The sequence below is a fragment of the Paramisgurnus dabryanus genome, chromosome 1 (assembly GCF_030506205.2).
Source record: "Paramisgurnus dabryanus chromosome 1, PD_genome_1.1, whole genome shotgun sequence".
Taxonomy (NCBI): Eukaryota; Metazoa; Chordata; class Actinopteri; order Cypriniformes; family Cobitidae; genus Paramisgurnus; species Paramisgurnus dabryanus.
The window spans coordinates 51649351-51676448 of NC_133337.1; the positions used below are offsets into that span (position 1 = coordinate 51649351).

Below are 27098 nucleotides of genomic sequence, written 5' to 3' on the forward strand. Positions count from 1 at the left end.
ACACGTTTAGTATGATTTTTTTTTTAGCAGAAACTACACGCGAAGTGTATCCGAACTAGCATGGTTTATATGCTGATTTTTTATTATTTGAAGCTCAAAACAATGTATATGTGACAAATAATTACAAATGATAACTACAACAGCGCGTTTTAAAAACATTGCTGGCAGTTTGAGGGCGCATGTAACGTAACCCGGAAGTAGACGTTATCAAGCAAGAGGACGCATTGTCGCGTTCTTCCTGTAAGCGAAACATCAACATTGCTGAAGATGGCAGAGATCGGAGATGATGAGCTTGAAAAGCTCGAATATTTGTCTTTGGTGTCTAAAGTTTGTACCGAACTTGACAACCATTTAGGAATCAGCGATAAAGATCTTGGTAAGTTGTTAAATTGGACTTGATGTGTGGCACGTTATTGTCAGCTGTTGAGCAGCTAACATTAGCTAGTTAGCTTCTGCCTGCTGTGCTAAAGGACTCGGCGTGTCAGTTAACGGTTTTGTTTCATTAAAATACAAACAAGTTCATTTAAATGTTAAACGTACTCTCACTTTCCTTTGATTTGCTTGTCCCGTATAAGTTAAATATTTACTTGCGTCGTTGTAGTTTACGCCATATTCTCGCTTATTACATTTGTTTAGCAGCTCTAAAACTGTGTTAAGACTGCTTCTTTACAATCACAACCTGCTGCATATGTATATAAAACTTTGTACCAATAGTCTACTATTTACATTTCAGCTGAGTTTGTAATCAGCCTTGCTGAGAAAAACCCAACCTTTGATGGATTTAAAGCGGTGCTGGCAAAAAATGGAGCTGATTTCACTGTAAGGATTTTGCAACGTTTTGAATTTTTCATGTATCTTTGTCAAGCTTTTGTTCTTGTTTCTCTCGTAAAATACTGGTTAAATGCCGTTTGTAATCTGTTGTCAGGATTCGCTCATTGGTAATTTGCTTCGTCTCATTCAAACCATGCGCCCTCCTGCTAAAGCATCTACCAGTAAAGGTGAGAGAGATCAAATTCAAGATGTGGCTCTATTACACTTTTAACAACATCTGAAGGCCAAGCATGCGATGTGTTTCATGACGTCATCCTGACTGCTCATGTGTTTTTCTCCTCTTCTGGTGTGATGTTTATTGTGCAGCCTCTTATCCTGTGGCTAAGCCAAAAAATGAAAAGGACAAGCTTAAAACGCTGTTTCCAGCTCTGTGCAGACCTGACAATCCTACGACCAGGGTAATGAAGCAGCTCTTTGTTTTACATTTTAATTTGAAAGCATGTGTGTTTGTTTTTGTTTTATCAGACAATAATTAGTAATCACATTTGGCTTACAAACTACCTATTCCTCTATTAAGACTATGCTGGATGCAGATGATGTGAAAGTTGCTGCTGATGTAATGAAAGAGCTGGAAATGTTTATGCCCAGTGTTAGTGGAACAGACTCAACTAAAAGCAAACACAGGTAAGGAATCATTTATGTTATAAACAAGCATAAATTATGCATGATCTGTATAAAGTCTGAAGTCTGGTTTGCAGCAGTTGCATGTTGTTTATGAGTTTTTTTTAGAGCTGTGCATCTTGAACCTGTTTGACGTCATCCAACTTCTGTTTAGATCTGAAACCAGCAGCAGCAGCAAGAAGAAGCGGAGGAGCAGAAGTCGCAGCCACAGCAGAGAGAGGGACAGAGACAGACGCCGACGCCATCGGTCTCGTTCCCGCTCACGTTCGAGGTCACGCTCTAATGACAGGGACCGGAGGAAGCGAAGGTCTCGCTGGCACTCTCGCAGCAGGTCCAGGAGTCCTGCACGGGGAGACAGAGATAAGGGCTCTGAGCGAGATAAGTGCTCCGACCGAGATAAGGGCTCTGACCGCTGGAAGGACAAACATGTGGACCGGCCTCCACCAGAAGAGCCCTCTGTTGGGGATATCTACAATGGAAAAGTAACCAGTATCATGCAGTTCGGCTGCTTTGTGCAGTTGGATGGTCTTAGGTTTGTTTTGTCTCTTTTTCTTTTATTTTATTTAATTAAAAATGTCAGGTTTAAGGATGTTATGTATTATGTGAGGTTACTTAATGTATTCTTAGATCAACCTTGCTTATTCTTGTGTAGATTTGATATTTATAATGGTCTTCCTTCCTTAATAATTTCCTTTAGGAAACGCTGGGAAGGCTTGGTCCACATTTCCGAACTTAGGAGGGAGGGTCGGGTGGCAAACGTGGCGGATGTGGTTAGCAAAGGTCAAAGGGTCAAAGTCAAGGTGTTATCCTTTACTGGATCCAAAACCAGCCTCAGTATGAAGGTGAGTGATCTCTAAAAGGGACATATCATGAAAATCTGACTTTTTCCATCTTTAAGTGCCTTAATGGGCTTCTATCAACCTAGAAAGTGTGAAAAAGATCAACCAAATAACTTAGTTTTGGTAAACCATTCTCTACAAGCATGTATAAAAATAGGTCATTGAAATTTGGCTCCCCTTGTGATGTCAGAAGGGGAATAATACCACCCCTTATTCTGCACTATACAACCATGCCACTGCCATTTAGTGCAGAGATCAGCTCATTTGTATTTAAAAGCAATTTTTTTGCTAACACCTACAAAGTGGCAATTTTTACAGTCTATAATAAATTATTTATTTGGCATTTTGTGCTTAAACTTCACATACGTACTCTGGGGATACAAAAGATTGATTTGACAACGTAAAAAAGTATTGCGAAATGTCTCCTTTAAATGCAAAACAACAGGTCTACATGTTTTAAGGGTTATCCACAAGAGTAATTTCTTGTTTAAAATTGTATTACAATCACACTTTTATTGAACCACAGTTTGTTGTGTTATCAGGAGTTTGCTTTTTTCAAGCCATATCAATGTTTATATTAATCATACCCCATGATGACCCTTTTGTACTATTGCCTTGCAGGATGTTGACCAGGACACAGGTGAAGATCTGAACCCTAACAGAAGAAGAAATATGGGAGGAGACGGTCATGAAGAGTCAGCCATGAGGAACCCAGACAGGCCGACTAACCTAAACCTGGGCCATGCACCAGAGGTAGAGGACGACTCCCTAGAACGCAAAAGACTCACAAAGATCTCCGATCCAGAGAAGTGGGAAATCAAACAGGTATGTGGAACCCCCTTGTTACTGCGTGTTTTAAACATGAGACCTGTCCACATTTTAATTAGCATTTTAATTTGTTTTTAGATGATCGCTGCCAATGTGCTTTCTAAAGAGGAATTCCCAGACTTTGATGAAGAAACTGGAATTCTTCCCAAAGTCGATGATGAAGAGGGTATGCCTTTATCATTATGTTTGCATAATGTTTTTAAAGTCCTGTTACTTTTAAATTAACATTTTATTGGTCAGAGATTATAAATATGTTTTTGTCATACAATTTTTGTTTAACCTTTACCATAATGTGAGAGTAACACAATACAGTTTGCTTTTCCTACTTTATCTGCCATATTTCCAGCCTTATTTCTGCTGTATCTATAAAAATATCAACAATGCAAATAAACTTCTCAGAAGTCTTTCAGAATATGTCAGTTTACTTGAAACGTTTCTAGCTGCCCGAAGAATCCACCTCAAATTTAGTATCTGTGTCATGGTTTGTCTGTCAGATGAGGACTTGGAGATTGAGCTGGTGGAAGAGGAGCCTCCATTCCTGAGGGGACACACCAAACAGAGCATGGACATGAGTCCTGTCAAGATTGTCAAGGTACGTCAGACCACCTGCATTCTCGCTTGACAGCTGCCTGAATAATGTTACGCTGCTTTGAAGGAAACCGAGCTCTGGATTTTTCATGAACCTAACTGCATATTTGTACCTTCCTCCTACAGAACCCTGATGGATCGCTCTCCCAAGCAGCCATGATGCAAAGTGCCCTAGCCAAAGAAAGACGAGAGGTGAAACAGGCACAGCGGGAGGCTGAGATGGACTCAATTCCCATGGGCCTGAACAAACACTGGGTGGACCCACTGCCTGATGGTAAGATATTCAAACTTTATGGATATTTAAAAAAAAAAGTTGCTAGCCAGCACCAACATTTTACATAATTTTCACAAAAGTTTAATGCCTTCCTGAAAATAGTGTTGTTTTTGGCAGCCGTCTTAGACTTTTGGACGAAAATGCTTTTTAGTTTTAGTCACATTTTAGTCACTTGTAAACTTGATAGTTTTAGTCGACGAAAACACAAAGGTTTTAGTCAAGTTTTACTTGATGATAACGCAAAAAGTCAATTTTAGTAAGTAGTCTTTAACAAATTAATTTATGTATTAAATGGTGTATTTAATACTATTAAAATGTGCATTAAGGTTGTCCATGAGGGCTTGCCGTTGTGCCTTCTGTGCATGTCATAGCAAAAAAGTTGAGCCTGATATACCCTCATGTTGAGTTTGTGTGTTACGCTGAGACCTCGGATGTAAAGTTGAGAAAGCGTGCCTTGCGTTGTTATTTAAATACATCACAAAAAGTAAATTGTATTTAAATTTTAAATCGGAAATGGGCTTAGGTTTGACAAGTAGATACATGTAAAACCTCAAGCTTACCTTGAAATGTGTCACAAGCCGATTGTTGAGTAAAATTGAATGTATATGATATGTTAACAGCGTAACTTGTTAGTTACCTTTAAAAAATATTAGCGTGATGAGCCTTCAGGTGCCACTTGATGTTGGTGGTATTCTTTCCACCTAGTTTGTGGCCACATTTACCATCTTCTCCCAATATGCATTCCGGTTTTCTTTCTGATGGATTATAATGAAAGTATGTCCATAAATCATCTCGTCGTTTCCGTTTATTGTGAGTCATCGCCACACTCCTTCAAACTCGCCACAGCCGCAAGTGTTGTTGTTGTGTAAAATCTGGAGCGCATGCGCGGCATGGTGGCAGCTGGGTGGTGGGCGTACCCAAAACAAGGATAGGAAGCGGCAGCATTGCTGATACTTTTTAGCTAAAAACAGACAGATTTCATGCAACATAAGCAGAAATGACATGCATTGTGAATGTCAGACTGATAATCATTTTCGTTTCGTCTCGTCAACGAAAACTCGAAAGCATCTCGTCATGTTTTTATCACCTTAGAGTCTAAGGCCTTGAGTTTGACACCCCTGCCTTAGAGCAATTTTTTGCTAGTCATCGTCGCGTTATCATCATAAAAAAAAGGTGTGTCAACGAAATCATTTCGTTATCGTCATCGTTGACGAAAACAACACTCCCTGAAAATGTTGTTCTTCTAAATATATAAACATACAATATATCAAATGAAAGAACAGACCATCTGCTTTAAAAAAAAAGATAGGTTTCTTCAAAAACACAAAATTTTGAGCAAAAAGCTGAGATAATTCCATTTTTGTGAAGGACTTTTGATAGAGATCAGATTTAGAGTGATCCTCAACATACACGGACATACAGCTGTTTGCTTTAGGGTGATACTTCTGGGTTTTATAAGTTGCGGAAGAGTGTACCTGGTGGATAATAGCAGTATTACGGATTACCGGAAATACTTCATCATACCATCATTTCTCAAAATATCTTATTTTGTATTTAACAAAAGAAAAGTGTAATAAAATGACTTAAATGTGGCTAATCAGGCTTTGAATAGATTTTAAACCAGGATTTTGCTTTAAAAAAATATCCATGTCCTCATTTCTAACAAAAGAACAAGATGATGTGTCACATATAAGACACTGATAAATCCAGATATACTTCCTGCCTGTATTTCCGTACTGGTAGTGAGTTCATAGATGGGCATCTGATTTCCTGAGCTCTGCTGTTGAGGCAAATGGTGGCTGGACTGCGTTAAATCTTTTCTGCTCACGTGCCCTCTGGCCTTGCATGAGCTCCAGCCCACACAGAGCTGCTATCACATTTCTTCATCTCTAATAAATGCCGTTTCCTGTTTTCACACACCCATCCACGCAGTTGACGGCAGGCAGATAGCGGCCAACATGAGGGGAATCGGTATGATGCCCAACGACATCCCAGAATGGAAGAAACACGCATTTGGTGGCAACAAGGCATCCTATGGTAAAAAGACTCAACTTTCCATCTTGGAACAAAGAGAGAGTCTTCCCATTTACAAGCTGAAGGAGCAGCTCATTCAGGTATGGCACTTAAAATCCACATTCTTCTGGATCAACGGTTTAGTTTGGTGGAGACTCAATTGTCGTGTCTTTACAGGCTGTCCATGACAATCAGATCCTGATTGTGATTGGGGAGACGGGCTCGGGGAAGACCACACAGATCACTCAGTATTTGGCTGAGGCTGGATACACCACACGGGGGAAGATCGGTTGCACACAACCCAGAAGAGTGGCAGCCATGTCTGTGGCTAAAAGAGTGTCGGAGGAATACGGTTGCTGTTTAGGTCAAGAGGTGAATGATTGCTTCCTTCATTTCTATCTGTTCACAACCTAACCAATTATCCATACCCTCAATCTTCCAGTGTGTGACCTTTATGTCATAAGGTCTTTCTGTATCTGTGCAGGTGGGCTACACCATCCGTTTTGAGGACTGCACGAGTCCAGAGACGGTCATTAAGTACATGACAGACGGTATGCTGTTAAGAGAGTGTCTGATTGACCCTGATCTGGGCCAGTACGCCATCATTATGTTGGACGAGGCCCACGAAAGAACAATCCACACAGACGTGCTCTTTGGTCTGCTTAAAAAGGTACAATATACAAGCTGAGGCTTTAAGTGCGTATACTCATGTTGTTTAATGCATTGAATCATGTGTCAGGCACGTCAAATTGCAAATGATGTATTGTTTTCTTTATTATTCAGACTGTACAGAAGCGAACAGACATGAAGCTCATCGTGACATCCGCCACACTAGATGCCGTGAAATTCTCACAGTACTTCTACGAGGCACCTATTTTCACAATCCCCGGTCGTACATACCCAGTGGAGGTTTTGTACACTAAGGAACCTGAGACGGACTATCTGGATGCCAGCCTGATCACAGTCATGCAGATCCACCTCACTGAACCTCCAGGTAACCTTTTCACTTATGGGAACACACACCCAGGGTTCACACGGGTCATGGAATTTTAAAAGGTCTTTGCCAGACATTAATAGTCAGGGAATTTTATAGATTTTTATTTTTGTTTGTTGCTTTAAATTTTTGCTTCCATTTATTAAAATGCAATCTGCTTGTTAACTTGTGTTAACTTGTTAAGAAATACCATTTCTGGGTCCAAGCCTCCGCTGGCTACAATTTTAACCGCTGTTTAATGGCATTGTTTATCTATTTCGTGCTTTTAAGATACATTTTTATAAACTCCCATAAATTTTTTATAAACTCACGGTGTACACCGCATTATCCTGGCTCTCGACATCCTGGACATTGGTCATGGAAATTTAGCTTTTTTGTCAGTGAAAGTCAGGGAATGCTTGGGAAAATTGAGCATGCTTTACTAAAAATCATCTTTAATGTGCAGGTGACATTTTGGTGTTCCTGACGGGTCAAGAGGAGATCGACACTGCTTGTGAGATCCTCTACGAGCGAATGAAATCTCTCGGCCCTGATGTGCCAGAGCTCATCATCCTACCAGTGTACTCTGCCCTGCCCAGCGAAATGCAGACCAGAATCTTTGACCCAGCACCACCTGGAAGTAGAAAGGTACTTTGAATTTTGCTGTTCTCTGCTCACCTATTACATGTCGGATGATATTAAGAGTTTGGTTCCAAAATGCAATAATCCACTTTGACTTAATTTGGGTAAAAACGTGTTTTCTATACCAAGAAAGTGACAAGATGAAAACCACTATGTTCTGTTACAAACTTTCACATAGCATGTTAGGTTATAATAACATAAAAAAATTCTAATCCATAATTTGATTTTCAAAAATTTATTATAAAAACTTGTTTCCGCTAAATGCAATAAATCCATGCCAAGTTTTTTTTTTTCAAAATGCTATAAATCTATTGAATCCAATATATAAATGTGCATTCATCTTTGCTATGTTATATTCATTTAGTTGACCAGTGGTATACACTGATCAAAAAATAAATATTAATGCCATTAATCAAAACTTAGTTTGTCATATTAAGAACACTGTTATTGCAGTTGTCATCCTTTTTTGACCATGATCAGCTATAAAATGTTTTGGTCCTGCTTGATTTTTGTTGACTTTGAGTAAAATAATGGAAAGTTTTTCATAAGATCCCCTGGGGTCAATGTGTTAGCATGACAGAAGCTTGATGCTGTCTTGTGAGAACAAGCAAAAGCCAACATTTTTCAGTCTCCAGAGTGCCTCTTAGGTAAATAATTCGATTTTGATGGCTTATGTTTCTTCCCTGCCACAGAAAACCACCACAGGTTTATCAATGCCTTCAACGTATTTTTTTTTTAACCATTTATTTTAGTGCTTTTTCTTTTACAGAACAAAGACAACAAATCTGAGAAAAAAAATCTAAAACAAAACAAACAGAACAATTGAGGGAAAAAATTTGTCTAATTTTTTAGACAGGTAATGCTTAAGCTGGATACAAATTCGTAAATGTTGTAGAGCCACTTAATCCTATTAAAATAAAATACCAATTAGCCTTACGACTAATACATTATACATTACAACAAAAATAAAATGCATTATCCTGACTATGTCAGCTGTCTAATAAAAACTTTGGGCACTACATTACACATTGCCAATATGTACAAAGACAAAGAGACTACACTCCATACTAATTTTGACATCAACAGGGGTTATTGGCTATGAATTAAACTACATTTTCTAAAATCTGTCCCCAGATTTTATCAAATACCTCAGGTTTATCATTATTAATATATCTCAATCTTTCTAGTGCAAGCATGTTGACAAGATCTCTACCCCACATTTCAAACTTAGGCACAGATTCATTTTTCCACATTCGTAAAATCAGCCTCTTACCAATTATTTTGTTTTTGTTTGTTTGTTGATCAGGAAGTTCAAAGTAGATGAGCAAAACTAGGATTCTGTGTGAATTCAACGCGCCGCCATTGTTGTTTACAATGCGTGGAATGGTGCTCTGTGATTTGTTGAGCAGATTTATTGCATTCTGCAGAGAAGGAGGATTGCTGTTTATTGCGTTTTAGGAATAAAGGGAGAAAATATGACAGAATAACACAGCGGATATTGGATTTTGCGTAAAATTAAGAATTTACTTTTTAATACTGACCATACAATACTGATTTTGGCGGTAACTAATTTTTTTTTTAATGCCGTTTGAACCAAACTCTTCATATATTTTCATCGCATAGGCTTCATTAACTATTTTGCTTGTGTTTCCAGGTGGTTATTGCTACCAACATTGCTGAAACTTCTTTGACAATCGATGGGATCTACTATGTGGTGGATCCAGGTTTTGTCAAACAGAAGGTTTATAATTCCAAAACTGGCATTGATCAGCTGGTGGTTACCCCGATCTCTCAGGTAACATTCGTAATGACCCTTATGATGTGCGTAATACACTTCAAGTACATTACCTGAACCTGTTTTTGTGCTACATAGGCTCAAGCTAAACAGCGGGCGGGCAGAGCTGGTAGAACAGGACCTGGCAAGTGTTACAGACTGTACACAGAACGTGCCTACAGAGATGAGATGCTCACCACCAACGTGCCTGAGATTCAGCGAACTAACTTGGCCAGCACCGTGTTGTCTCTCAAGGTACAATCTCACTTTCACTCCCTAGTGTATATGCATTTATGCATAAATAAATGTGCATGTAAGTTTACATTTTTTTTTCTGTCTACAATCAGGCTATGGGCATCAATGATCTGCTATCATTTGATTTCATGGACGCTCCACCCATGGAGACACTCATCACAGCTATGGAGCAGCTGTATACTCTGGGAGCCCTGGATGATGAAGGACTGCTCACTCGCCTCGGTCGTAGAGTAAGTGTGTTTTTGCTAGGGTGTAGAGGCATGAATTTGAATACGAATTTGTATGTGTTATTAATCCTTATTTGTTTTCATCAGATGGCTGAGTTTCCTCTGGAGCCCATGCTGTGTAAGATGTTGATTATGTCCGTTCATCTCGGCTGCAGCGAAGAGATGCTGACCATTGTGTCGATGTTGTCAGTGCAGAATGTCTTCTATAGACCAAAGGTATTTCTGCAGCCCACACACAAACACTGTTTTCAGATCTATGAGTCAAATTTCCTGCAGTAATGGAAAAGCTGGAATAAAGCTTGAAATTTCCCAGGCATGGAATTTTCTACAATAAACATTCATTTTCTTTATTATGCTTTACTCTCACTTTTATCAAATTTGAATCAATCTTTATAAAATGTTTACAAATCCTTAAAGGATTAGTCCATTTTCTTAAAAAAATCCAGATATTTACGCACCACCATGTTATCTAAAATGTTAATGTCCTTCTTTGTTCAGTCGAGAAGAAATTATGTTTTTTGAGGAAAACATTCCAGGATTTTTCTCATTTTAATGGACTTTTATGGACCCCAACACTTAACACTTAACTTAACACTTAACAGTTTTTTTTAACGGAGTTTCAAAGGACTCTAAACTATCCCAAACGAGGCATAAGGGTCTTATCTAGCGAAACGATTGTCATTTTTGACATGAAAAATAAAAATATGCACTTTTAAACCACAACAACTCGTCTATCTCCGGTCCTGTGAAGCGCCAGCGCGACCTCACATAATTGCGTAGTAACGTAGAAAGGTCACGTGTTACATATATGAAACGCACATTTGCGGACCATTTTAAACAATAAACTGACACAAAGACATTTATTAGTATCATTCGACATACAACGACGTCGGAACGGTCTTCTTTCTCCACACTTGTAAACACTGGGGCATAGTTTCGCATTCGTCAACTGTGACCTTTTGACATGATGACGTATTGCGTGAGGTCGCTCTGGTGGGTCACACGACCGGAGATAGACGAGAAGTTGTGGTTTAAAAGTGCATATTTTTTTATTTTTTTTGTCAAAACTGACAATCATTTCGCTAGATAAGACCCATAGGTCTCGTTTTGGATCGTTTAGACTACTTTGAAACTCCGTTAAAAAAAAAACTGTTAAGTGTTGGGGTCCATTTAAAGTCCATTAAAATGAGAAAAATCCTGGAATATTTTCCTCAAAAAACATAATTTCTTCTTGACTGAACAAAGAAAGACATCAACATTTTGGATGACATGGTGGTGAGTAAATTATCTGGATTTTTTTTATGAAAATAAATTGACTAATCCCTTAAATATAGGAAAAGTCATGGAAATATATTGGTCAGATGGTTTTAGAAACCTAATGAGTAATCAAAGTGTCTAAGCCCAGGTTTGGTGACAGTTGGAGTGAGATCCAATCCAAGACGACTGATCTTATAGATACTTATTTCGGCATGTATTTCCTCTTTATATTAGGACAAACAAGCTTTGGCAGACCAGAAGAAGGCCAAGTTTCACCAGCCTGAGGGAGACCACCTGACTTTGTTGGCTGTCTATAACTCGTGGAAGAACAATAAGTTTTCCAACCCCTGGTGCTACGAAAACTTCATCCAGGCGCGATCTCTCCGACGTGCTCAGGATATTCGTAAACAGATGCTTGGTATCATGGACAGGTGAGAAGTTGATAACAATAGTAACACAGGTTTACTTCAATGTAAAGTTCACATTGTGCTAATACTCTGTTGTGTCCCGTTTCAGGCACAAGCTAGATGTTGTTTCATGTGGAAAGGCCACGGTGCGTGTACAGAAAGCCATTTGCAGTGGTTTCTTTAGAAATGCTGGCAAAAAGGATCCACAGGAAGGGTACAGGACACTTATAGACCAGCAGGTGGTGTACATCCACCCCTCCAGTGCATTGTTCAATCGCCAACCAGAATGGTACATTTTTAACATTTGTATTAATATGACACATTAATCAAATTTTATTGCTAATACTAAAGGTGATTTTGCTCTCTACAGGGTGGTATACCATGAGCTAGTGTTGACCACCAAGGAGTACATGAGAGAGGTGACCACCATTGACCCGAGGTGGCTGGTAGAATTCGCTCCGGCTTTCTTCAAAGTGTCCGATCCGACGCGCCTCAGCAAGCAGAAGAAACAGCAAAGGTTGGAACCCCTTTACAACCGATACGAGGAACCAAACGCCTGGAGAATCTCCAGAGCCTTCCGGAGACGCTAGAACTTTCAAACAAGGTCCTCATAGACTGCAAGTTTCGGATGATGATGAACAAAGCAACATTTTTGTTGTGGAGGATAACGTGGACAAATTTGGACAAACTTCCTCCTGTATGGGCCCTAGTTTTCGAGATGAGATCTCTTTCACTACCACATGTTTGAATATAAAGGTGATGTTGACTCCTTTCTGCTTGCACTGTATTTGTGAATTTTATTTTTTATATACATACACAAATGCTGTTAATTTTAGACTTTACAAGCCCTGTAAAATAAATAGAGTGGCAATGACTTGACCATTCAAGGCAAAGTTGGGGTTCTTTGATGGTACAGTACATAAAAAGGTTCATCAAAAGCTGTCTGGGTTATGTATCCTATCTGTATACTGTGTATAAATGCAGCTGCTTGTCATCCAGGCTCCCTGGGCAACACATTTGTTGTATAGCGTGTGGACAGCACATCCGTCTGGTCGGTGAATGTTGACTAAAGTATCTCAATTAATTCAGTTAGTTCCATTACGGATATCTGGGCATGTAAGTGAACAGGATGTTAGAGTCACTATCTATCATACCCAGATCTCATCCTTATTTGGGACATTTCTTCTGTTTAATCTTTAATTTGCTGATTCAGCACTGGATCAATGTATCGGACCACAGAGATTTTTCATTATAGCTCTTTTATTAGAGGAAATGATGGGGGGTGAAAAAGTCCATCCGTTTTTGATATTGTTACAGCTTATGTCTTATTTCTGAAACATTTTTATGTCAACTTAAATTAAACTTGCCTTTAAAAAAAAGTTTACTAGAGCTGTTCTGTTTTTGTGTATCGAGATGTTTATAGAAGTGTACATGTACATCTCTATAGCTACATTTTAAATAATTAAAAAAATAAATAAAAGTTGGTTAAATTACAAATCTGAAGGTATATCATTATAGACCAAGGTCTTGGCTGTTCAGCTATTTACCGGTGCAACATCCTCTGTTTGTATTTTTTTCATAAAAAAGGCGTTTTTCCAGTTATTACTCATACAATGTTTACTTTAAGCCTAAATAGAAAAAGTAATGATTTTTTTATTTAATAAACATATTTTTGTATTAAGAGAGCCTATTACTTTAATAACTCAACAGCACTGAAGAAACATATTGTAAGCATATTCATTTAAAACAAATAAAACTCGGTGGTGACACTAATCTGACGGTGGTGACATTGGCCTCATTATTCCAAAATGTATACCACTCAAGTTAATGGCTTCTTGCTTAAACTTTATGTAAATATTTGGTCCAAAAAATAACAATCCTGAGCACTGTGATGAACAAATATCAAATCATAACTTCCTAAAATACATAAAACCTGACTGAAAAGACAGAAAACCTTCTCTTTCACATGAAATGGATGAGTTCACATTAGCCATCTTATTTCCCTTCTGTTGCTAGCTACTTCAGACCTCTTCTTAAAAATGATACATTTATTTCATAATCTAATCTAATATTTTTTATACAAAGATGACGGTGTTGATATGTTATGGTTGTCACAGTAGCAGTGTCCAAAAATATGAACAAGTTTAAGAAAAAATAGCAAACATACAGGAGCTTGAGTGATCTTGAAGCGTGCAGTAGAGCTGAAGGTTTGAAAATGGGGTCCTCAGGAATGCAGTTGACCCTGTAGTTGTCTGATTTTATAAATATCTGAGGGTGGTGACGAATATGTGGGACACATTTTGAGCAATAACAAAATTATAGTAAATAGTTTTTAATACATATTACAATGTACTCTTTCATGTGGTAAATATATTATTTAATTCAATCATTACTTTTGGCTTTTTTAATCAAGTTGAAATTATTATCTCTTAACCGAGGAGAGCTGATTTTGTAGGCAATGGGCCAGCATATAATCATTAAAATAATAAAAAATAAACGTATAAAAGAACTTTACATATGTGCAATGGACCCCCTGATTATAACATTGATTCTTTTTCTTCATGAAAATGTTATTAATTTCCAACAGAACAAGCACTTTTCTTAGTGGGACATGTTTTTGCCAAAGTTTCAAGAATCAGTGAATTGTAACTTTTAAAAAATTGTAAAATTTGACTTTGTGTTTAAATGAAACAAAAAATATGTATTGTTTAAAGGGACAATCCACTTTTTTGAAAATATGCTAATTTAAGAAAGTTAAACATTAGATTTTTACAGTTTTGGAATTCATTCAGCTGATCTTCGGGTTTGGCGCCACCACTTTTAGCATAGCTTAGCACAATCCATTGAATCTGATTAGACCAATTAGCATCACGCTCAAAAATAACCAGAGTTTTGATATTTTTCCTATTTAAATCTTGACTCTTCTGTAGTTACATCGTGTACTAAGACTGACGGAAAATCAAAAGTTGCGATTTTCTAGGCAGATATGGCTAGGAACCAGTGACTGATTTTGGTGTAATAATCAAGGACTTGGCTGCCGTAACATGGCTGCAGGAGGCGCAATGATATTACGCAGTGCCCGAAAATAGTCCCCTGCTATTGAAAGTTACTAAGGGGACTATTTTCGGCTACTGTGTAATGAGCATATTTTCAGAAAAAGTGGAGTATCCCTTTAAGTTTAAAGGTGGGGTGCATGATCTATGAAATCACATTTGAAATCACCTAAACAAACACAGCCCTTCCTCAATAGAATCCGGACCGTTTTCATAGACCGGCCGCACACATATGCAACCCAGGCAACGATGTCAGTTAGCAGACATGCCCCTTATTTTCCAAAGTGTTTTAAAAATCATGCACCCCCCCCCCCCTTAACACGTTTCTGGGTCACGTTTAGAAAATACACAAAGTGCATATGCCAAATTTCATAAGAATATTATCTGAAGGAGAAATGAACGATATGCACAAGGGCTAACCATTAAGGTAAATCTGTTCATAAAACAGCATCTTATCGCTACAGGGAAATTCCTGAAGGATGTTTTGACTGAACTGTCTCCAATAAATCTGCTATTGCGAAAATACTGTATCTAAAGAAATATGCCTTTTACTGGAAATTACCGGACAAGAATGGATTTGGCTTTAGATTAAAGAATAAGTCCACATGAAAGCAGTAAATAACTGATGATTGGCTGTTGAATTATTTGAAAATAAATAGGAGTGCCGTCACAATGCGCGTGTGCTTTATTTTCATATAATTCAAAGGACCAGAGTGCAATAGACGACAGATACCACAGACATTGCTCGGGTGGTAATTTTAAAACACTTGACAGGTCAGGTCAGGTGTACGGTAAACAAAAAATAAAGCATACCCATGGAACATTTCTCAACCGATCAGAATAAAGCATTCAACAGGCCCATGGTATAATAATGATACATAATTCACCTGTTTTCCCTAGTATTGCATTCATTAGAACATCATTATCATAAGAAACTGAAACTGTTCTCAAGGCATAGTAGTAATATCGAGTCTTTATTAAGCAATCTCTTAAACCACAGTAATGTGTTTACATTAGATAGGCCTCAGAAATGAGAGGAATGCAGAGTCCCTAATATGATTAATTTAAAGAAAAAAAACTTAGCCTTATATACAAGTGGATGGGGTGAGCATGTGCAATAGGTGCAGGGGGTAGTAAACTGGGATGGAAAACATGGGAGAATGATGATGGCATTAGTACATGTAGCCTTTGGAATAGGGCTGAGGGCCCATGTTGGCGGCAGCTGGTTCGGGAGGGTAAGACGCACCCTCATCAAGGTGTGACAGCGGCACTGTGTCCTCCTCGTTGACGTAGCGCTCGAATTCCGCTTTCAGACTTGGCCGCTGATTGTCAGGGAAAGCCAAGGATATCAGAGCCTCCGGCTCACACACGAATTTGTAAACATAGCGCTCACCCGCCACCTGAAAAACAGCACTTATTTTAGTGAACTATTAACTCTACCGCCATCTCTGTTTGAAACATAAAATGGTAGGTTACTTTATGTAGCTATATTTAAAGGGACACTCCACTTTTTTAAAAAATAGGCTCATTTTCCAGCTCCCCTAGAGTTAAACATTAGATTTTTACAGTTTCGGAATCCATTCAGTCGATCTCCGGGTCTGGCGGTACCACTTTTAGCATAGCTTAGCATATTTCATTGAATCTGATTAGACCATTAGCATTGCGCAAAAAAAAACGCATTGCGTTTTTATATTTTTCCTATTTAAAAATTGATTCTTCTGTACTTATGTGTACTAAGACCGACGGAAAATTTCTAGGCCAGTATAGCTAGGAACTATACTGCAGTTAATATTACGCACTGCCCGAAAATAGTCCCCTTGGTAACTTTCAATAGCAGGGGACTAGTTTCGGACACATTCCTACAGCCATATTACAGCAGCAAAGTCCTTGATTATTACGCCAGAATGAGAGTATAGTTCCTAACCATATCTGACTAAAAAACTAAACGTTTAATTTTCCGTAGGTCTTAGTACACAATGTAACTACAGAAGAGTCAAGTTTTAAATAGGAAAAATATTGAAACTCTTTGGTTATTTTTTTTTTAGCGTGATGCTAATGGTCTAATCAGATTCAATGGATTATGCTAAGCTATGCAAAAAATGCTTGCACCAGACCCGGAGATCAGCTGAATGGATTCCAAAACCGTAAAAATCAAATGTTTAACTCTAGGGGAGCTGGAAAATGAGCATATTTGATTTTTTAAAGTGGAGTGTCCCTTTTAAATTTGTTGTAAAACTTACAATGCATCGTAAAATATTATTAAAAGCTTATTGTTGTGAATCAGGGTAAGGTAAGTCGACTGTTTTAAACACTGATTGTTTATGTTGATTATTTTCAACAAAAGCAATAAAAAAGTGGCAAAAAGCTTTAAATAATATATTTAATATAATGTAAGACAGGATATTTAATTATATTTATTTAAATATATACATTTGTACACACTAATATTATATAATCCTATCCTACTGAAAAAACTGCTAAAACCACCATAAGCTGGTGAGCTGGTTTTTGCTGGTCTCCCAGCTTGGTTTTAGCTGGTGTAGCAAACTGGTTTAGCTGCGTTTTGGTCACTTTTTAAGCTGGTCAGGCTGAAAGACCAGCTGACCCACCAGCTTTACCAGGCTGGAAGGACCATTTTAAACCAGCTACTGCCACTTTAAACCAGCTAAAACCAGCTAAGCTGGATTTTTCTGTATATTTATTATATGAGATTTATCAGATATAATGAATGCACATAGAATACAATCAAACTATAAAGCTCAAGACAGAAAGAAAAGAAAATACAGTTTAAAAAGTCAAGACTGAATAAACTACTATTCCAATACCTTTTGCATAATTCCCTTCTCGTAATAGTAGCGCAAAGAGCGACTCAGTTTGTCGTAATTCATGGCTGGACGGTTCTTCTGCATTCCCCAAAGTCTTGCCACCTAGAACATAACAAAATGTCAAATTAAAAAACATAAGGCCATGAAGGCATTTATTCATTTCATAGTTATTTTACAGCTGACCTGCCAACATTATCTGCTCTACTGTGTAAAAACTTTTAATGACCACTAGAGGTCACTGGTGGCCATGTGGTTCCTGTACACTGTGACACGGAAGGGCGAGTCACCACAAACCTATGCAGTTCCCTTTTATAAAACAAAATGACCACTAAATTGTTCCCAAAAACACCCCACTGCACACAGCAAAAAACAAGACTGTCATCTTAGCATTTTGCAGTGAAACTATATATATTTATCCTTCAACACGACATAAAGGTTCAACTTGAGGGACCATGAGAACCAAAACTGACCTTCTCAGGCCAGGAAAGTTAGTCTCAGAGGAACTGATTGTTTGTTTGGTCTTTGAGAGAGCTTTAATTGCCATAGTAAAACTTTAGTTGTAATGAATGATTCATATATACAGTAGAGCAGAACTGATGGACGCATTTCTGTACGCTGAGTCATGCCATTTAGCCGTCTACCGACCACAGACAATAGAAGGTTAACGTTTGCGTCTCGACCGCTGCGGTGTGCTTAGACTCCCGCCAAATGGAAGGTTGTAATATTTGGTAATGGAGCCATTCTCCATTTTATTTCACTATGCTGTTAAGTGGGGTAAATAATGCATAGCAGCTAATGGAAAACTGGCATTGTGTGGATGAGTTCTTAGACCCTGGGGAAGTGCGAGTTGATCGTAAGCAAATCCTAAAATCCATTGTTTATTCTCTTTATACACTGTAAAAGCTGAATAAAGTCTGCGTAGAATTGATCTGAAACCCAAATATTCATATCATCCACTTAGTTCTTTTTCAATGATCAATAACTATTAATGTTTTCTGGGTGGCGTTCATATGTGGCGTCCTGTGAACTCTGAAAGCGTGTTGTTTCTTTGCCGCTAAAGGATCCCGAAAACAATTGCAAGTCTCAAAAAGTTGACAAAGCAATTCAGATTTTTGTATTTTATTTTAGCACCACAATGCTTACATTTTACACCGTAAAAAAATTTGACTTCATCTCATTTGCTACGATAAGAATGGCAATTTCTGGTGACACGTGCAACTGCGACCATTTTGCTACATGATGTGGTCATGGTTGAGGTACACAACAAAGCTAAGAGAATTTTAAATTTATAAAATACAAAACTCATAGGTTCAATCTTACAAATGTGTAAATATAAAATATTAAATGGGACATAACAGAAACAGACTGGTGTGAATGGGGTTTTAGTTATTGTATTTTAAAGGAAAACACCACCGTTTTTCAATATTTTACTGTGTTCTTACCTCAACTTAGACTAATTAATACATACTTATCTTTTTTTAATGTGTGCACTTCATCTTTGCACAGCGCGTCGTGAATGTGTTAGCATTTAGCTTAGCCCCATTCATTCCTTAGGATCCAAACAGGAATGAATTTAGAAGCCACCAAACACTTTTATGTTTTACCTATTTATCGCCACATTTTATTTTGTGCCACCATACTTACTCGTGTAACTACTCATGTAACTAATGTCTTTAAATAGGGAAAATATGGAAGTGTTTGGTGGCTTTTAAATTCATCCCTGTTTGGATCCTAAGGAATGAATGGGGCTAGGCTAAATGCTAACACATTCATGATGTGCTGTACAAAGATGAAGTGCATGCATTGATAAAAGATAGGTATGTGTTAATTCATCTAAGTTGAGGTAAGAACATAGTAAAATATTGAACAACGGTGGTGTTTTCCTTAAAAAAATTGAATTGAGATTATCTTTATTTCCTTGTCGTGAGTGAGACCTGAGTTCATATATCGGGAACTGATTTTAACATTGGAAGTTGGGTAAGCACCGGTGCAGCGCATCTTGGATGGTGCAAGCATCGATGAGAGTTAATATCAGGTCAACTTTATGGTAATGAGCTATGATGTGGTTCGGCGGCAACCAATCGGAAGGCGGAAACCAATAGTAGTCCTCCGCTTGAGAGGATTCAAGAGAAAGCATTTAATTGTAAGAGCATCCACTAATCTTTTTCTATAGCGCCGTTGGCAGGGCAGCCAAGCTGTTTGACGGTCTCGCCAGCGGCGATGTGAATGTAGCAACCCAATCTCATGGAAATTTGTGTTATAGTCACAAAAAATGTGATTAATGTATTTGTGTTATTGACACGATGTTTTTGTGCCTCTGAAGCACGAATGTCTTTTTCGTGCCACCCAGCACGAATTTCTATAAACGTTTTGTGTCTGTGCCACGACTTTCTTTATTGTGTCATTTATATTTTGTTTTCTCATTGTTTTTTCCTATTTTTTTACCTTTGTCGCTTGGGGTTTGGGTTAGAATCACTTTCTGATACTTCCTAACCCTAACCCCAACTCCAGGCGAGCACAGTTTTAAAAGCGGACGAAAAACGTGGAAACCAATGCATAAAATAACATCGTAACGCAAACCCCGAATCTAGCCCTAACCTCAAGCGACAATGATTTAAAAATAGGAAAAAACGATAAGAAAAAATATTTTAAATAACACGATAAAGAAAGTAAAAAAACATGAAAAAGACACAAAAAACATTTATAGAAATTTGTGCTGGGTGGCACAAAAAAGGCATCCGTGCTCCAGAGGCAAAAAAACAGTGGAAAACCGTGTCAATAACACAAATAAATTAATTACATTTTTCGTGACAATAACACGACTTGCCGTGAGATAAGGTAGCAACGTATAGTAAGGGTACCGCAGGTGTATGTAGATAAAAACGACTCATACTAAGGTAATAAAAACAACACAGTTCATCATGTAGGATCTTTATACACCACTGATAACATAGTTATGTATATCAACTTGCATTTCTGTCCAGAGATCCTTCTAAAAATCCCACATTGCGCCTTTAACATAAAAAGACGACATACTTTGTCTGTAAATGTTGGGCACACTTTTACCTCCTCGGGCTCAATGAGTTTGAATTCCATGCCACGGCCAGTCCACGCAATGAAATGTGCATTGCCAGGGTCGTCCAGGAGCGCCACTAAGAACTGCCAGAGCTGCAGTGAGCCACGGCGCTGATAGGGGGCACCCTCACGAAACACGCCACCCCCTTCCTGCTTTACCTCACCTAAGGAAAAGAGATCACCCATGAATTCACCTGTAAGCCATAATTACATCTTCAAAATGTCTTTATCCAAGCAAAGCCTATGATGTCAGTTTGTTGACTGAAGATGAGGGATTAAAGAGAAAATGCAGAGAAGCTCTTTAAAGAGCGGTTGAGCATGTGCACAAAGGAAGTAGAGGTTTAATTGGGTAAGTATTTTTTCTTCTTCTTTTGTCTGCTATATCTTTTTAAACATAAAGTCTTAGTGAATGTAAGCCTCGCTAAGTTTGAGGATAGCAACCCTGACAGTAACTAACAGATCAATTACTGACTGATCCATCAACCATGATGAAGGATTCAAGTCTATTTGAGGAAAAATTTAAGGGAATGAGTAAATTAAGAGGGAATTTTCTTATTTGTGTAAACTATTCCTTTAAGAAATGTCTGAATGTCTTCATATTTTGATATGTTCCTCTTTTGCATTACTTCCCCTTTTGCATCCACTCAAGCTGGCATGTGATCCACAAGTTTGTGAAAACCGGATGATCCATGTTATCCCAGCATTATATGAGGATGTTCCAAAGTGCTTCAGCGGAAGCAAGGAAATCTGACCTTTTGTATGAGGCAGTTAAAAATGATAATTGTGACGAATGTGCTTATTTAAGAGACCTATAAATAGTGCAAGCCTGAAAATTTGGTGATATCTGTGATCTGGTTTAAATCTCAAACAAAATGCATAATGCAAAATTTGCATATTCTTCAGAATCGTTCTTTTGCAAATCTAATAAGAAATCTTTGTATGTTTGGTAATGAAGACCTACCTTCAAATTTCTCAGGAACAACGCGGGAATCATTTTCGAACATGTAGCCTAAAGAAAGGACAAGGGAATTTTTAGTACAATGGTTTGACTTGAGTAATGTGTCAGTAAATGTCAGTCAAATGTTTCTGAAGCTCACTTGGTAGAGCATTGCATTAGCACCACAGAAGCTAACAACTAAAAACACCCAAAATGGTGCGGCAAACGCATCAAAAAGGGTTGTTTTTCTTCGCTCCAGGAAAAATCCCCATCTTTTCCAGTAGTAATATTTACCCTGGAATTCTTTATGCAAGGCAGAAATGGATGTTCATGCCAACAGAAACACAGACCCTCTGGCCTGGTTAGCCAATGACCGCACGGCCCTGGCCAATCTTCACTTGCTTTGAGTGTGTGAGATGTGCACTCTGGAACTGCATGTTCTAGATGAACAAACCATGTCCAGATACCAGAGTTTTATTAGTGTGCATCATACCTTCACTGTTGTGCTGTGGGTTGGGGTAGCCTTCATTGTGATGGTACATGGAAGGACAACCAGGCACATCTGTGTGGAGTAAACATAAAACCATGAATAATGTATGCATGCAAATAATGTGCTAATATATGAAGAGTTTGGTCCCAAAATGAGAACTTTTCTAAAAATCGTGGTTTTTGATGCATTCCAATTAATATAAATCTGCAGTGGGTTTGTTTTGAAAATTTGGAAAAATGCTAAGTAGTACAATAAAACACAATAATAATATGATAACACAATAATAAACATACAAAAAATCTCGTTTTGGAACCAAACTCTTCATATATTTACATTCCCCATAATGATAGACAAATTGGTGCTTGTCTTATGTTTGGTATTTCCGTAGGGTTGGTGCAGGGCAGATTTGATAACCTTTGCCATTGAGTACATTTTTCATAGTTTAGTCATAATGTCTGACAACAGATATATTTTTACACAGTGGATTTTAAAGGGTCACACTGCATTTAATGAATGGTTGGGTAAAACATGGCCAAAAAATGAATGAATGGTTGGGTAAAACATGGACAAAGTTGACCGTTGGTTTAGATTATCCTAGAAAATGTCCATATTTGATCCAACCAGGTTAAAAAAACAAGCTTTTTTAGAGTGAAGAAAGAGCAAAACCTGAAGTCCAGAGTCAGCTTTCTAACTCCCCTTCCACAATTCTCTCTCTCTCTCTCTCTCTCTCTCTCTCTCTCTCTCTCTCATATTAAAGTGCTTTGAAAATACAGAAAATGTATAAAGCATTTGTAGCCTAGCATGCACACAAAATAGTGCTATTCCTAAACGAAAATATATAACATTGACAAAAAAAATCACTCTTTTTAAGTTTCTATATGTATTCTGTTGGAATACATATAGAAACTGTTGTGCCCCCCTACACAGTTTTTTATTAATTTAATATATATCAAGAATAATTAAAAATATTAAACATTGAATTTTTCGTGACTTTTAATGTAATCAAATTAGGAAAAAATTGTTGATATATGCTTTTTTTAAATTAAAATAGACCTGTTTCTCTATTTGGTTGCATTGCGGCGTCTCATGCGTCATTACGTTTTTAGCATATTAATGTGACTTGATACTAGCAACGTGTTTTTGCGGCATTTTATGGATCGTGTAAAATATGGATATTAGAACATTAACGAACCAGCACCGCCTGCTCCATCTGACTTCATGCAAACAACGATTGCCTCAAACTCAAGAGATTAGGGCCAACAAGGTCGTGGGCGGAATTTTCACATCTAAAGGACACTGTTTTAAGGAAGTTTAATATTCGCACACGCTGCCTTCAGCTTATTTGTAAAGGTAAGTTAGCGTTGTTTTAATTGACGTAAACTTAAATGTGAAGTGTGGCTATAGACCGTTAACAGCAATTGCGACGTGATTATAGTAATACACTGATTAGTTTTGGTCTAGCGCCGACTCTGCCAAAAAGCTTTCTTTACCTTGTTTCGCGCGTGTGCAGCAGGCGAAAGTAGTGAAAACATGAAATGGAGTTTAAATTATATTCACAAAGCCAAGTGGAATGGATTTGAGGAAATGGCAGCGTGGAAGTCAAGGCTGTAGCAAAAACGCGGAACGGAGTTTAATGTATTAGGACATTGCTGTAGTGGAATGGATTTGATTGACGGCGCTCTGACTCAGTAGCGCCTCACTGCAGAACACGACATCCAGGGGGAGGGGTTGGATTCAGATCCAGGGGCGGAGCTTGATCCAGATCCAGAGATCCCAATTGGTCGGCAGTTTTACCACAAGACACGTCATACACGTGTTTCTGCATTACCATTTCCGCATTAAGTCGTAACTAAATTAAGTTATTCTTTTGACATAAAAACGAACTTTACTTATGAATACAATAAAAGTAGTGCCTATCTCCTCTGACTAGTGAACAGACATATGTGTTAATTTAGAGAAAAGGTAAGTGGGTCTAATATTATTGGTTTTAAAATGTGGGTGGGCCCTGAAATGAACTTGTAAATAAACAATTTTTGGAATTTATTAAAATAATAGTCTAAAATGAATAGTAAAATAAATATTTTTCACAATTTCTGCCGACAATGTTTTGACTTAACTGCTGCACATGTTTTAGTTTGGTCTTTTATTCTGTAGCAAAGCAGCGGGGATGAATCTACAGATAACAATCCATACCAACTGGGGCTCCACCTCAGATAAAGAAAGTGTGGTTTATCCTCACACAAACATGCTTTTGTTCGAGCGTATCTACTCCAAAGTTGCCACATTTCTGCACATATAAATTCGAGCTCTGTAAAAACAACCAAGCTTTTTCAATAGTATCAGTGAATAAAGATAAGATAAAAATACAAGAAAAATGTTTTTGTTTAAATTTGAAAGCATCTGCAACTGGATTACAGACATTTTAGTATTTTTATAGTCATCTGTGCTTGTTTGAATGTAGTCTTTACACAGAACTGATAAGTAGGACCTACGTATAATGTTGTGTTTCAACCCAGTGTTGGTCACTTAAACGAGCAGGAGGAGGTTAAGCTTGCCTGAACTGCGAGCCCCCCGGCTACAAAGCCATGCCCCCTCCCTTCGACACAACTTCCCCAAAACACCCCTCCCTCCCCCTGCCCGCTCGACCAAACCAGTGCACAAGCTCGGGTTACCGAGGCTACGCTCATTTTTCCATTATGAGTTCATCTGCCTGCAGAAAAAGGAAGCCGCTGTGGCAACCCTACACCTGGAGCTCTCCACTGGGGATTCTCGGGTTTCCAGTGCCCTCCATTTTCTCAATGAAATTCCTATGCCTCCCTCTCTCTTGAAGTACATACAGAAAGGGGAGGGGGTAAAGGAGAGCAGGGCGAGGGAGCAGGGGAGAAGTACAGAATTGCTGTTGAGACCTTCGCAAAGTTTCAGTGGATGCAAGCAAAGTCTGTTTGAAACTTACAGAAGTGATAGTCTCGCCTATAAAGTATTCTCCATTTTCTAGAAATAAAGGAGCGTTGGTTAAAAAAACATAATTTTGGAAAAAAAGCTGTACTTTTTATCAACTTCTATTTACACATGAAGCAAACATTTTTAAGAGCCTAGGATGTTTTCAAAAAATTGATTTTGAATTAAACTTAAGGTGTTTTCTTGGCCTAAAATATATTTTATCCAAGGATATTTTATCCAAACATTTAAATTCTGTCATCATTACCTCTTTAACCCTTATTAACCCTCATGTCATTTTAAACCCATATGACCTTCTTACTCTGAACACAAACGATGTTAGGGCAGAATGTTAGTGACTGACATCCTTTGTAATAATTTGCCGTGAGGTTGAATAAATGGTTACAGATTTTTATTTTTGGGTGAACTATGTCTTTAAGCATCGCATAAGCATGTTTACTGGAAAACCAGACAAAATACCAATTTTTTACAGTAAGATAAGACTTGGGACAACTTGGGTCACATTACTCTGCCCTTGGATCATGATCCTTTACTCTTTATACAGCATGTGTCATCAAAACTCACCAGGTTCATAAGTGTAGTCGGTGGGTTCCTGCTTGACCATCATGTGGGCGGGTGGAAACCTCTGTGCCTGTGGTCCGGCCATGTGGGCTGCCCGGTCGTACAGAGGGTCTATGTACTCCTGCTTGAAGTTCTGCTGAGGTGGATACGGCAAACAGGGGTCGGAGTGTTGCCGATGGTAACCGCCGTGTCCAGCACCGCTGGCATGGGAAGGATGCATGCGCTGCAGGGCTTGGCCTTGGGGACCAAATGGTGGGCACATCTCTGCCGAACCAGAAGGGAACCTGGAACTGCGAGGTGGGGGTGTTGTGATTAATTTCAACAACTTAGACTAAACTTAGACCGTTTTGATAAGATTCAAATTTGCACATTTGGCAGAACGTTTATCCAAAGCGTTACAAGTTATACATTTGATCAGTATGTGTGTTCTTGGGGATCAAACCAATGACCTTTTGCGCTGCTAGTGCAAATCTCTACCAAATGAGCTAGGAATACAGAGTGTTGAACTACCTTGGGTTCATGGGGTAACTGTGGCTGTTGCAGGGGTGGGATTGGGTGGCTGAGGGAGGATTCATGTACCCTGACTCGGGTCGATTGCCCACTGTCGGTTTTGGGGAGTAATGCTGCATAGGGGACATAGGAGTCCCTGGACATGAGCTCTTGTGTCCTCCAGCTGCCGCCACAGCTGTTCTCTTCTGCTCGTAGGCACTGCAGGGCACACGGACACCATCAAAGTCAACAACACATCACTTTACGTTTATATCATTCATCGTGTGAGGGTGTGTGTGATATTAATGATATTAACTCTTTCACCGCCATTGACGAGATATCTCGTCAATTAAGAGAAAACGCTTCCCCGCCAATGACGAGATTTTCCGTCTTTCCGCAATACCGCAACTTACACAACCTGGAAGTAGCACCTCAAGTGAAAGAGAAAGAACTCCGTGTATGTTTTAAAGATCGCTCTGCATCTGATCTCTATCAAAAGTCCTTTGACTTTTGAGCTTTTTGCTCAAAATTGGGTGTTTTTGAAGAAACCTACCCATGTTTGAGAGGTGATTACAAGAGAACTAATGAAGGTAGGATGAAAACGTTTTTTTTTTTTTTTTTTGAAAGCAGAGGGTCTGTTCTTTCATCTGATATATTGTTTGTTTATATATTTAAAGAAGAACATTTTCTGGAAGGCATTAAACTTTTGTGAAAATCATGAAAAATGCTGGCGCTGGCTGGCAACTTTTTTTAAAAATGCTGGCGGGGAAAGAGTTAAGGTTTTTACCTTTTATTTCATTTAATTGTTGGTGTCAAAAACATCATAAACGTTTATCTGAAGTTGCTGCACTTGTTTACCAATTTAGTATTATTATAAAGCTTAATTATTTTTTTTAATTGTGCAATAGGTTTTAAAAAAAAGTAATGTATTGAGGATACATGTTATGTTATAGCTTTGAAATCAGACTTTGTAAGAGAAAGGATTTTGATGGGGTGAGATGTAATGGAAATTACATTATGGGGTGTACTTTTTAACTCATTCCCCGCCAGCCATTTTTTGAAAAGCATTTCTTGTGATTTTCACAAAATGTCTTCCAGGAAAATATAAAAATATATAAACATACAAATATATCAAATGAAAGAACAGATCCTCTGCTTACAAACAAACAATAAACAAAGAA

At 38.2% G+C, this 27098-nt stretch overlaps 2 protein-coding genes across 3 annotated transcripts in view; one reads left to right on the forward strand and one right to left on the reverse strand.

Moving 5' to 3' along the window:
* The first annotated feature begins 223 nt into the window (after positions 1–223).
* Positions 224–13267, forward strand: dhx8 (DEAH (Asp-Glu-Ala-His) box polypeptide 8). Its single transcript, XM_065273303.2, has 23 exons — positions 224–376; positions 734–819; positions 926–998; positions 1138–1229; positions 1349–1455; positions 1607–1984; positions 2150–2294; positions 2913–3116; positions 3198–3285; positions 3614–3711; positions 3834–3981; positions 5914–6095; positions 6172–6366; positions 6479–6664; positions 6778–6988; positions 7434–7615; positions 9264–9404; positions 9483–9638; positions 9731–9868; positions 9953–10081; positions 11357–11553; positions 11639–11818; positions 11900–13267. The coding sequence occupies exons 1-23, from the start codon at positions 268–270 to the stop codon at positions 12117–12119; spliced, it is 3645 nt and encodes a 1214-aa protein (XP_065129375.1). The 5' UTR covers positions 224–267; the 3' UTR covers positions 12120–13267.
* Positions 13268–15537: 2270 nt separating this feature from the next.
* etv4 (ETS variant transcription factor 4) overlaps positions 15538–27098 on the reverse strand; it is a 28857-nt gene continuing 17296 nt past the window's right edge. For both annotated transcript variants that reach the window (XM_065273304.2, XM_065273305.2), the window contains 7 exons: positions 25939–26136; positions 25432–25718; positions 21913–21981; positions 21444–21491; positions 20474–20646; positions 17408–17509; positions 15538–15982 (listed from right to left, as the gene is read on the reverse strand). In XM_065273304.2, coding sequence (XP_065129376.1) covers positions 15755–15982; positions 17408–17509; positions 20474–20646; positions 21444–21491; positions 21913–21981; positions 25432–25718; positions 25939–26136 — 1105 coding nt within the window. In that variant the 3' untranslated portion in view covers positions 15538–15754. The remainder of the gene's footprint in view (positions 15983–17407; positions 17510–20473; positions 20647–21443; positions 21492–21912; positions 21982–25431; positions 25719–25938; positions 26137–27098) is intronic.

What these genes read in the sequence shown, in the direction of transcription:
- dhx8 (XM_065273303.2), top strand. Translation starts at nt 268, where the DNA reads ATGGCAGAGATCGGAGATGATGAGCTTGAAAAGCTCGAATATTTGTCT. An exon ending in AAACCAGCCTCAGTATGAAG is followed by an intron (nt 2,295 to 2,912) that starts GTGAGTGATCTC and finishes ATTGCCTTGCAG; the next exon opens with GATGTTGACCAGGACACAGG. An exon ending in TGAAGGAGCAGCTCATTCAG is followed by an intron (nt 6,096 to 6,171) that starts GTATGGCACTTA and finishes GTGTCTTTACAG; the next exon opens with GCTGTCCATGACAATCAGAT.